Source organism: Cinclus cinclus, chromosome 2, assembly GCF_963662255.1.
Source record: "Cinclus cinclus chromosome 2, bCinCin1.1, whole genome shotgun sequence".
In the NCBI taxonomy this organism is placed as follows: domain Eukaryota; kingdom Metazoa; phylum Chordata; class Aves; order Passeriformes; family Cinclidae; genus Cinclus; species Cinclus cinclus.
The window spans coordinates 28,071,022-28,083,632 of record NC_085047.1 but is presented as its reverse complement, the minus strand read 5'-3'; the positions used below and the strand labels follow the sequence as shown (position 1 = coordinate 28,083,632).

General features: G+C 46.1%; 1 protein-coding gene across 1 annotated transcript in view; it reads left to right on the top strand.

Annotated features, from left to right (window-relative positions):
• Positions 1–8,182, top strand: part of FSTL1 (follistatin like 1) — a 49,467-nt gene extending 41,285 nt beyond the window's left edge. The window contains exons 6-11 of the mRNA XM_062514875.1: positions 1,117–1,247; positions 4,214–4,332; positions 5,075–5,187; positions 5,976–6,086; positions 7,788–7,885; positions 8,138–8,182. Of these exons, the coding sequence (XP_062370859.1) occupies positions 1,117–1,247; positions 4,214–4,332; positions 5,075–5,187; positions 5,976–6,086; positions 7,788–7,885; positions 8,138–8,182 (617 nt within the window). The remainder of the gene's footprint in view (positions 1–1,116; positions 1,248–4,213; positions 4,333–5,074; positions 5,188–5,975; positions 6,087–7,787; positions 7,886–8,137) is intronic.
• Positions 8,183–12,611: the final 4,429 nt, after the last annotated feature.

Here is a 12,611-nt window from a genome sequence, read left to right as displayed (position 1 = left end):
AAGATAATCTTAAGAGTCTCTTCTAACCTAAATGATTCTATGATCACCTAAATTATAAGTCTCTTTGATTCCCTATGCTTGGTTTCTCCCCTTATGTATTGCCATGTGTCCTTAACACTGGATTTTAGGGCCATGATTTGTCATCAGGAGAGCCTTTTCCTATTCATCACCTCTAAGTACTGGAGCTGTATAATCATCAGCTTTAACTTCCTAGGACAGATGAGAGCAAAGCCTCATACAAACTGAAGAGGAAGGACCGTATCAGAGCACAGCCACCACTCTAAGGCAGTTTTTAAAAAGTACAAAATTAAACATGTAGAATCCCTACAGAGCTGTTTTTTTTGTCATCTCTCCATCTGGTTGTGATGATAGTCACTGGATTCAGAAGATCCTTAGTGTGTCTAAGTGACGTGAATGCACTCTGATTCCTTTTCTAGCTTTGCTGACCACTGGGCAGGTGTGGCAGTTCACAGCTAGGCTTTTGGTTTTGTTTCTAAATGCACGGTTTGTAGCACACAAAATTATAACCAGGCAAGCACTGTGAGTGAACAAGCCCAACTTCACCCCCTCTCGTTTGCAGTCAGAGTGGACAAATCAGGGCTTTGAAGAAACAATATTTCCTGAGATAGTAGGCCATAAAATTCAAGTCTTGGAGACAGGAGAGAGTGGTAGAAAGGCTTGGTCAGTCTAGTCTTCACCCTTGTAGGGGATAGAGGTTTTGGTATTTTAGAGTTGACAGCTGAATGACAATTCTACACAGGGTTGGGAAGCCTGGGGACATTGCCAGTTACCTTCCTCCCTCAATCTGTGACTGTTCACACCAAGATGAGTCAGCTCCGGGTTGTTCTTCCACAAGCTTCACAAATGGGAAGGAAGAGCTTTGGCAGGAGTGTTGTTTTCCAGCCGTGCCACATGGTGTCACCAACAGCCTATCCTTTTCAGCACATGACACATCTGCTTGGATCTGGCAGTGATGTAACTCCAAGGACTGGACTGAGGGGCTGCGAGCTGCCATGAAGGCAGGCTGGCTGGCTTTTATTTCCAGTCCTCTCTCTGATCTCCCTGCCAGCTTGATTTCTCTTACTTTTCCATCTGCTGCACTGTCTCCCATTACAGTTGTCTGCTACCAGTCGGACAGGGATGAGCTTCGTCGCCGGGTCATCCAGTGGCTGGAAGCTGAGATTATCCCAGATGGATGGTTCTCCAAGGGCAGTAACTACAGTGAAGTCCTGGACAAATATTTCAAGGCAAGTAGAGCAGCACATGCCTCAGAGCCCAGACAACGCTGCTCGCCTTGTCACTGCATAATACCTGCTGTGCCCCCATCTGAGAGGCTCCAGTGTGGGATGTGCTTGTTGAGCTAGGTACCAGATGGATCTGATAAGTCTTACAGCCTGATGTGTTATGGGCTGCCTGCAGCAACCACTGACTGAACCACTCTCACAGCTTGTGACAACCATATGTGGAGCATCTCTGGCTCCTGGTGTCTGACCTGCCCTGGGGAAAAGAAGGAGGGCAAGCCACATGTGCCTGTAGCAGAGTAGAGAACTAATTTCAGGGGTGAAAAGCCTGAGGAAAAGAGGTGAAAGTGCTGGAAATGAAGGAAGCCATGGCAGGGGCTGCTGATCTTTTGTTCCAGATAGTCCCAAGGCCATGGTGAGATGGGTATAGGGGACACTTGGGGGCCTCAAGGAATATGTCCCAGTTGTGGCTGAGAGCTGGCAAGCTGGCAGTTCCATAATACTCTGGAGCCACTTGAGTCTTGGGCCTTGCAATAATCCTGTTCTTCCCTCCTCCCTGTCAGTCTGTCCCTCAGCCCATCCGCACCCCCTTCTGTAACCGAGCTTCTCCCATGTTCCTGCCACATGCACTGCTGTGTCCCTCCCCCTCAAGCCTGCCTCCTGACAGAGACTTGAAAGCATTCAGGATGGAGCTGGAGGAGCAGGTGGGGAAGAGGGGAGAGCATTTAAATCATGAGCTGTTGGCAGCAAGAGATTAATGGTGCCTGACAGGAGTTCACGCTGCAAGCAAATTTGCCATGGCAATGGCACCCTCTGGTGAGACAGAGGAGCTGGTCTCCTGGCTCCACAGAGCATCCTCACATTTGCAGCCTTTAATGCTTCACTGTCTGTGGAAGTCCACTGCCCTGGGCACTCCTATCAGTACCTGCCATCAGCCAAAAGTAGCAGTGACCTGTATCAGTCCCTCTCCCTGCAAATGTGCTGCCCCCAGCCACTTTTGCAAGGTGTCCCCCGGTCATGGGCTTTGCTGCAATGCATGATCCAGCCACAGGCTTGTTCCACTGTCATCGAACAAGCCATTCACACCTGCCTGTCAGTGTACTGGTGATACCCTGAGGCTGTAGCTCAGAGGCAGGCAGCTTCGTGTTCTCTTTATTGTCCCACTTTTTCTGGAGCACTGGTCCCAGCCACTGGGTGAGAGTTCTCATGGAAAAGAAATACCTCTGCTTGTACCAAAGGGAGAAATTCCATGGCCAAGGTCAACAGTATCAGGTTCAGTAAGGCCAAGTGCCAGCTCCTGCATTTGGGTCACAACAATTCCAGGCAGCACTACAGGCTGGGGAAAGAGTGGCTGCCAAGGGAGATGGTGGAGAAACAACTGGATGTGTGTGGCACTTGGTGCTGTGGTTTAGTAGTGTTGGTGTTCAATCAGAGGTTGGACTCAATGATCTTGGAGGTCTTTTCCAACCTTAATGATTCTGTGATTCTGTGTCAGGTGGTAATCCACCTTTTCAGCTACCTTATTCATAAAGCTTTGAAACGTTTTTAAAGCAGAATTCAGAGTTTGGAACAACTTGGAACAAATCAAGGCAAAGCAAACTAAATGGCTTCAAACAAAAATTTGTGTCAACAAGTGTCTGCTGTCACTGGAAGAATTTTGTCATGCCAAGCTGTGGAGCTTTTCATGCCCTGCATTCCTGCAAGTGGCCTATTTCCTGTCCTGCATGTAGTACATGTATGCATTAGAGGCATAGTTGAAATGAAGCTTTTCCCTTTTCTTGTTGGTGGGGAGGTTTGTAGATATGGCATTGAGCTATTTCCCTCCTGGAAGCCTGATTTGTGGGGCTCACTGGGATGTACTTTGTTCATCAGGCAGGCCATGACCTTGACGGACATTATTTAAAGAGAAGCAAGGCCAGTAGTGGGAAGCTGCTCCATTTTGGAGGATCTCTGTGGGAATGCCTTAATGTATATCACAGCTTTGAAAGGCAAGAAAACTCACTTAACAGTCTGGGTGATTAGGAGAACTGCAGTCATTTTCACAAAAAACAAAACAAAAATAAAACCACAAACAAACAAACAAACAAAAAAAGGACAAGAGGCCTCAAAGTCTAGTGGAAGGTGACATGTGGAGCAGTTATGCAGGATAATTTCCCTAGCCCCTAGATGTTTCTCCTGAAACACATAAACAGACAGTGTCTATTCCAGCATTCCTGAGAGCACTACACAAGGAGCCACAGTTGGGACCTGCCCCAATCACACAGCAAAAATTAGGTGGCAGCAGTCTGTGTGCAGGATTAATTTTCCACTCACAGCAATGCAGCTGTCTCTGAGGAGGCACAGCAGTTCCTGCTGAGTGTCCAGCACTGTGGTGTCACACCTCTCAAACAGGAAAACAAAATGCAATTACTTCTCTGGGAGTTTAGCCAGGATTTTGGGGCTAAAACTACTGTTCTTCAGTGTCAGGAGTCTCATCAGGACCTTAAGAAGTTGATGGTGAGGTGTTGTGCTAGTGCATTAAATTTTTTCCCTGGTATCAGCAGAAAATTGCTTCCTGTGATTTTTCCCTTTTGTCACTGTCAGAATCCAGGCACAGCTTTGGATTTACACATATTGGAAAGCTGACACCTTTAAAGCAGCTGGTCTGCTTTAAGGCAGGAGGTATATAAGAAAGCTAAGAACTGGCTGAAACAAAGAGAAGAAATAGGGTTAGACCCATAAATCAAGCAGCAGGAGGTGAATGAGAGGCAGTGTAGCTTATCTGTGAGAACAAGGTTAGGCTCATATCTCTCTCATTCTGAGGCTAATGTGGATGTGTTGCTGCTTTTCTCTAAGCCCCTTTCTTCATGAAAAAAAGGGATAATGGAACTTGTCTCACTAAAGCTTCAAAATGCTATGTATATATGGAAGAGGAAGAAGGAAGGGGTACTTTTGAACTGATAAATGAGAGCCTCTCACATCTTCCCCTGCAGAGCTTTGATGACGGTGATTCTCGCTTGGACTCCACTGAATTCCTGAAGTTTGTGGAGCAGAATGAGACTGCCATCAACATCACCACCTACATGGACCAGGAGACCAACAAGTTGCTCAGGTGGGCAGTGGACAGGATGCCAGAGGGAGGGCCGGGGGGCAGATGTGGTAGAATGGAACATGGAAATTCACTCATGGTAAATATCAGCTAGGACTTGCACTGACAGAGTTAACTGTGTACGAAGTGGCTTCTTAAATAGGCGTGAGCACCACAAGAGGAGCAGTCCTATCTCTACCCTTCATGTTAGGCATGTATTCCAGCCCTCTTGTGCCTTAAATCTAGCGCTTGTGCAGCCAGAAGGGAGTGAGTTGGGTAAGAGAAGATTTGTCATCTTCTTTCTATTTCCTAATAAATTAGCTTTCCTGGGGACTCCCCTCACCTTTTGCCTAATAGCTAGATCCTGTGCAAGGAAGATGGTGGAAAACACCATTCATATACAGCCTATAGTTTGAGAAGTTTCCCTCTTTATTTGTCTGCTACTGTGTGAAAAAAGGCTCCTTGTGGTTATGCCGTGCTTGCATCTCTACCTGTGTGACAGCATGTAGATGTCAACAAATGTGGACGTCCCATTCCTGCTGTTCTGAATATCCCCCCACTGCCCAGCCCTTTCCCAGACAGAGTATTTTGTGACTGTTTTTCTTCTGTCTGTATCCCATGAGGTTTCCTTAGAGAAGCCACTTCTGTCAGACATCTTGGAGTCTCCCTAGTTCTTAATGTTTTTACTCACCTGCACTCTGAAGACAATAGAGCAGGAACTGGCCTAGCACAGCTCTGTGCAGAACAAGCCTCTGTTTCCTTTCAGGGGACTCTGCGTAGATGCCCTCATCGAGCTGTCAGATGAAAATGCTGACTGGAAGCTCAGCTTCAATGAATTTCTCAAGTGCCTCAGCCCATCCTTCAACCCACCAGAGAAAAGTAGGAACTCCTCACTTATCTTGGGGAACAAGAGGGGTCCTGGGAAGGGAGGAAAGAAAAGAGATCAGCTTCAGACTAGACATTGGGTGCTGTAACTCTACTACCATAGATAATTTTAATATATGCCTGCCTCTCATCCAACAGCATTCTTTGTCCCTGCATTGTTGAAAGTACTGCTTTTACTGTCCCAGAGCTCCTGCAGCTCTTGTTATGAGAAAGGTTTGGATTTTAGAAGCAGGGATGTAGGTTGAGTGTGTATGGTGTGCTTGTAAGGTCAAGGCATGTATTTAACAGTGCAGAGGTCAATCATGTGAAGAGTTCATGGTCAGATAACTTAGGAAAGTCAGACCAGACTAAAGTCCCTGTCTTTCACAGAGAGCTTCCCTGATGACCATCTCAAAGTTCACTATCCTTCCAAATCATTTCCCCAACTTATCCCCACCTGGATCAGAATAACTCAAGCTTTCATTTTAAGGGTTCTTTTCTTTGTATAAAAGATAAGGAAATCCAAACAAATCCAGCACTCAGATTTCATTTGGAATTGAGAAATTGAAATGTGTTCTTCTGAGGAAGAAAAACAAAGGGTTCAACTTTCCCAAAGTATATTTTGGCTGATTTAATTCACCAAATTCAGCATGAATATTTTAGTCATGAGGAAACTTCTGGTGGCTGGGGGAAGGCAGGCTTCCCCTTAAACCTGATCTTCGCTCTCAAGGCATTTCCAAAGTATGTTGTCTTTTGCATGCTCACTCTCTCACAAGCACTGCCCTTGTTTTGTGCCTCTTCAGAGTGTGCCCTGGAAGATGAGACCTATGAGGATGGAGCAGAGACCCAGGTGGAGTGCAACCGCTGCGTCTGTGCCTGTGGGAACTGGGTGTGCACTGCAATGACGTGCGAGGGTCCGTATGCTCTCCAGAAAATTACTGTGTTTGGGTTTGGACAAAAGGAATTCTCACTCTCTGTCCTTCTGAAGGCACCAGCTATCCAGGGTTCTTCTCTCTCCAGCTTTTCCTCAGCTTCTCCATGGGTGGTTTCTGCATAATCCTCATATGTTCCATGTTAGTCAAACCCAAGCTGGTACTGTTCCAGAGGTCAAAAAGTGTATAACTGAGCTCAAGGCAGTGCTGCTGGGGTTTGTAATTTGGATTTGGTGTCATGAAAAGTCAGCACTAAATCTTCCAGACCAGAGCTACTCTGCATCCAGCTGGTGCAGACCAAATAGGTCACTGGTTGCTACTGTACATGTAGGTGTGAGCAAGTCAGCTTTCCTGTATAAGTGTTCATATCCTCACTGTATCTGTGTTTATGGAATTTGTAAAACAGGATTTAGGATCCTGTGTTGATCAAGAGGGGATATAGAAACCTTCATCCAATACCAAGAAAGCACTTTAGTTTCTTGCCACAAAAGCTGTAGAATAATGGTGATGAAGGGAGGTGATGTTCATAGTAAGGCAGGCTTCCTCCTTTGGAAGGCTCTTAAACTTGCACAGCCACTGTACAATTGTGAGAGGTCATGGTGCAGTTGTGAACAACAGCTCTCTGTTTCACCTTCTCACAGGTAGTCCAGGGCCAGTGGAATGCCACCTTTTCCCCTGTGTTGGCAAATGTATGGGTCCTTCCCAAGGAGCTACATCCATCCTTCCCAGCATGGTGCTGCATTTTTCTGACCTTCTTCCCTAGAAACCCAGCCCTTGCTGCATTTTTATATCCTTCTTCCCTAGAAACCAGGCCCTTGCAGGAGCTTTGTTTCAGTGCTGTGTGGGACCTGCCAGGAGTACACTGGTTCAGATCTATAGTCAGTAGCTTGGGCAGAGTAGGAAGGAGGAAAACAGCAGCAGTGTGTACAGGGCTTTTCATGTTTATCTGATCTTCTGCAGCAGAGGCTTAAGGATCACCTCAGCTCAGATTTACCTGTAGCAGCTCACCTGAGAAAAGACAACCGTAGTATTAATAGAGCTGCCAGAGGAGCTGTGTGTAGGTGTCATAGATTAAGCAACAGAATGAGCGACTCTTTCTTGCCTCCCCAGAAACAACCTTCAAAGTTGCTATGCAACACTTGTTCTTGCTGCCTACTTTGTTCCCTGCATCCATGACAGAAGCATGCAACGGGATAACAATTCCTTGACTTGCTGCTTGTGTCAGAGTAGCAGAGGGGATAGAGGCTATTTTTAGAGGAATAATAAAACTGAAGATCAAACACATCACCAAGTTACATCTTCTTTGAGCGAAACTACCTCTTCATTAGATATCATTTACTGTACCTGGGTGGCACTGAGCTTCCGTTTATCCCCTGCAAGAGGCCAAGATGCTCGAACTGATTATAGGTGTTTCTTTTGAATAATACGCATTCTCTTCCATGTGGCTTTATCTGTTACATGGGAGGGAGAGACAGGGACGGGTTGCACACCCACGTTGTGAAGTCCCAGATAGCCACAAGGCCTGTTCTCTCTCTAAGAAGCCAACCCATACTATCTTCCAGCAAAGGCTTCCTAAGCTTGACGGATGCTGTGACTGACCTGCCTCTCTTTGTTCTTCATGGCTCAACATTTGCAATTTGCATCCCCTATCTGTGAAACACTAAACTCCATTTCTGCTTCCAGGGAGGAATGAGAAGGTAGCTGCTCAGAGACACCAACCTGATCAAGATTTGACTGAGGAGGAGATGGCCAGATACGTTCAGGAACTGCAGAAGCATCAGGTTAGCATGAGGCTGGGAAGGTCTGCTTGTACTAAGCCTCCCCTTGCCAGATGGGTTCCTTCTGTTTCTGTCTCTTGAAGACTTTTGGTAGAAGGGGAGCAGAGTAAATCTCTTGCTGTGGGGACAAATACAGATGTGGGGATTTCAGTTATAAGCCAGTGTTGGCACTGCCTGTGGATGGACCAAAGTCTTCAGAGCGCTACCAATTTCTGTGTCAGCACAGAGGTTCACTTCTGTGCTCTCTTTCTCTAGGAGACGGCTGAGAAGACCAAGAGAATGAGCACCAAGGAGATGTAAGGGGCCCCCACAGCGGAGGAGCCCAGGAGGATGGGCCCAGCCTGCCACCCTGTCCTCCAGTGCTGATCTCAGTATGCACAAGTGTCTGCTACAGTTGCCCAGTCACAGATATTTACACATATAGCGATGGGTTATTTGTTTTGTAATACACGAAGAATGGGGCCAGGAAAGGGGAACAGAGCCCACCTGTTCAGGGAGCTTCATTACTGGGACCTTGGAAGGCTGGGAGGGACTTACAGAAGCCTCTGGGACCCTTCCCCAGAGCAGACAGCTTCTCCCTTCAAGAACTAACAGGGATTTCTTGTTCCCCTGGATCTGGGGAAAGGATGGAGGTCACTGCTGGATAGAAAAGGGGGTCTTCAGTCAATACAATTGTCAACACCAGCCTTGGCTTCAGAAATACAGGCCTGGCAGTTTTCTGGCTGAACTCGTGTGCTGCAGGGCATCATTATCCAAGGACCTTACCCTCTGCTTCAAGCTCCTCAAAGCTGGTCAGCCTGGTGTGACACCTGGGAGCTGTGGTGCCATGCTGCTGGCATGAGTCCAGCACATTCCTCCTTGTTTTCCACCAGACTGTCCCCAGCAGCTCCTCCAGTACAATGTAGGCTCCAACACAACATGGTTCCTTTTGACCTCATCTGACTCTTACTCTCCCTGCCCCATCCTTAGAGGTGCTATCATATTTTTTCTTATCACATTCACATGCTGACTCCCCCCCCTTTTTTGTTTTGTTTTGGGGTTTTTATTACTTTATTTCCTATGGTAGTGATTCAGCTTTTGTATGTTTTGTAGCTCTAGGTCTTTCAAGAAAACCCAGCGTGTGGGTTTTTTGTTGTTGACAGTGCTGTAATGTCCATGCACAGTTTGTATTGCACTGCGCTCAGCCGCCACAAACACCACGGGCGAATTGTGAGCCTTGCACTACAGGGTATTTCCCAGCTAGGGATGGCAGTGTCCCTCGTGGGAAGAAGAGATAGGGCTGGATGTAATTAGTTTCACCAGACACAGATTGCCACTGCAGCTCTCTAGTTCTCACTCCCTTAGGTAGCATTGACCATGTGCTCCAACTCTGTGCCTCTCTAAATTGCTCAAAGCTGTCTAGGGACAGAGGGACCAGGCAATCCCATTAGTAGAGTATCTTAAAAAACTTAACTAGGTAGAAAACTGTTTAGTTGTGCTGTTGGCATCATCTTGGGCTTTCCATTTTCCTCTGGGGTTAGGTAGCAGCATTATTATTTGATTCCAGGTATGAATTTGGAGTCAGGGCTGGCAGCCTCATTACTGATGTATTTCTCAATGTCATTGATCAGACCACCTTTGACCACTCTCACATTCCTTCATGGATAAGTTTCATTCTGCATGTTTCTCAGAGCATTGGTCCTAGATGTAAATAAAATGCTGTTTTGTTGATAGTCACCTCTGTAGCCTGAAGCCCAGCTGATTTTCTTATGCAGTTGTCAAATGTACTTTGTGCACACCTGAACATCCATGTTCCGTTTCATGCCTGTGCTGTGCTTCCCAAGCAGTTGCATGTGCCTTGATCAACTGCTTGTGACTTCCATCTTTCTGTTTGAGAGCAACTTCAGCAGTTGTTGCTGTGTATCTTGCAGTCCCTATTGCTTACTCAAGCAGAATTCCACTTGCATCTGCAAAAGCTTGTCTGGTTTGAGTGAAGATCAGGAGGACTTTTGTCCCAACCTTCCCTATTTTGCACAGTGCTTTCCTTGGAGAGGAGGAATGAGTTGGTACCTAGAAGTATAGGAAAAGAAAAAAGCTTGGTTCCTCCTGTGCTCTTTCCCATGAGCCAGATGTGTTAAAGGCTGTCTGGTCTTTGAGTTGTTTTCCTGATGTTAAGCCAGAGGACTTCCACTGACTCTGGTATAGTGCTGCTTTTCCAGTGAGAATAATAATGTACCCTGCCATGGAGGTTTTTGGTGTCATAAATACAGAAGGAGTCTGGGGTGTTTTTTCTCAGGAGGACCTGGATTTGAGCAGCTGTCACCTGAAGATGTGAAGGTGAGAGGAATGAGTCCATATGAGCTGAGAGTAATGGGGACAATGCTCCACTGGGACAGAGTTACTGTGTTCTGGTGGCACTGGAAGAAGTGGTTGGTGAAATAGGAGTACCCATTAGACATACGCTTGCTTATTCCCAAGAGTATGAACGAAAGGGCTTTGTGTGCTGGATCTGGAGTCACAGGAACATTGTTAATAAATGTTTTGCTATATTCCAGCCCGGCTCTAAAAGGTAGTTCGTGCCTCCCAGATCACTTCCTTCCAGCTTGGGTTGTTAAAGTGCCTTAGAGAAAGCACAACAGCTTGCCTTGAAGGCTTTCCCTGGATGGGGATAACATCTTGTTCAGTCAGGAATATCTCCAACTGTGAAAACCATAGCACATGCAGGAAGGGGAGACGAATGCATTGCTTCAGGGCTTCTGTAGGCTGTACTGTGATGTGTTCCCTGTCCCCTCCTGCCTGCTGTGGCTGTGCAGCCATGTGGATGGGAGTGGCTGCTGGGGCAGACAGAGACATGTGCTGGCAACTGAGGTTTACAGAGCTTGCTCTTGCACTGAAGGTGGAGGGATGGTCTCTGGCAAGCCGAGCTCTCCGAGAAGCCATACAACAGATCCCAGGGTAGCTTCAGGCAGCAGGCTGGGAGTGCAACAATAGTGCCTCTGGAAAGGGCTGCTGCCTGTGGAGCCTCTTACTCCTTGTGCCCCCACAAAGGGACACAGTGGAAAGCAAGGCCTGTTCGAAGGGCAGCAGTTCTTAAAGGGGATCAAAACATCTCGGTTCCCTGCACAGAGGGGAAGGGCAGCCCACATTGAGCAATGCTCAGGCTTCTGAAGGCTGGTCAGTCAATAACTCCTGCAGGGTGACCTGGCTGCTGGGGAAGGAAATGCTGAATTTCAGCCATTGCCCTCTGGGATGGTTGCTGTACAGACTACAAGGGGCAGGGAAGGTGTTTTGTTTTGTTTTTCCCAAAAAGCCAAATTTAAGCAACAAACAAAAGACTCCTCCCACTCCTCCCTCTATATTCCCTTCTGTATGTGTGTGAAATTTATCTGTATTCTGTAGGTTTCCTTAGTGCACTTATTTTACTTGATTTTGTAATTTTTTTGAAGCAGGGGCGTTAGGATATTACTGCCAAATAAATGAAACAAAATTTTAAAAATAACATTTGTTTGGTTTATTTTTCACAAGCCACACAAGTTGTCTTAAAAAAAGAAATAATCTGTCTTTGCACATTCATACACAGATCTCAGTGTTTTGGACAAATGTGAGACGTGATTTTTTCTGTTTTATAGCTGGGGAATCAGGTGGAAAGAACCCATAGGCAAGTAAAAACAATAACTGAAGGCCTTGAAAATGTGACTGAATGGTAAAATAGCCTTCAATGGTGTTGTATGACAGGAGGAAGTGTCCTACTGTTCATCTCCCCTGTAAGTGTAATGCCACTGCTGTGAGTGCTTTTGTGCAGAAAATGGTCTGACAGAAGAGAAAGCTGCCTTGCTTTGTTCTACTTGGTGTGCTCCTTCCAAAGCTGTTTAAAAAAAAACCCTAAACAACTCACAAACATTGGCTCTTCCATGTTATTTTTCACACCAAATGGCCTCTTTAGCATGTACCAGCTGCTGCACATGCAGTCTTTTCTGTGGCATTCCCTGCCCATTCACTGCTGAACTGCAAAGTGAGGCTGTTTTATTCCTACAATTTCTACTGCGAGAATTTCCCAGGATTTTAAGAAGAAATGAATGGAAGCGGCAGTCACAAATTCAGCTAGGTGGCACTACAAATGCCTTGCCTTGTGCTCCATGCACATTCACTGAAGCAAAGTGGTTTTGAGGTGGGAGAGAGGAAAAGCAAAAATTCTGTTGCCCACTGCTTGTAGAAGCCTGGGAAAAGCTCTGACCTGTTTATGAAATTAAGCACATCTGAGGATTAAATTGCTGCACTATAGTTACATACCCTTAATCACAATTCTCCAGTGCTGTTAAGCTTCAGGTTGAGAAATAGGCTGTTTAAGTGGTTGATCAAGACTCTGAACTGCATTTGTAAGGTATTTATTAACTTTAGTTCTGAAGATGGGAGCAGACTGATCTATAGTAAGACTCAGTTACTGAACCATGTCACAGGACACACCTTGAGGAGAGCCAGTCTTAGTATAGAAGACAAGAGCAAAATCCAGATGACCTTCTTCTGCTTACATAAACGCTTCTAAAACTGTCCTGGAACAGCACAATGTTTGTAGAGTGGGGAAAATTATGTTGATAAGAAGTTAACAACACTGGTGAAGTGTCTGTTCTGCAGCTATCTCTGGGTTCACATCAGGGCTTATATTTGAATCCACAGACTCTTGGAAAACAAATTAAACAAGTCCAATGGAAACTGACCTGTTCATTCCTACCCGCTATGGCACACTTTCTTG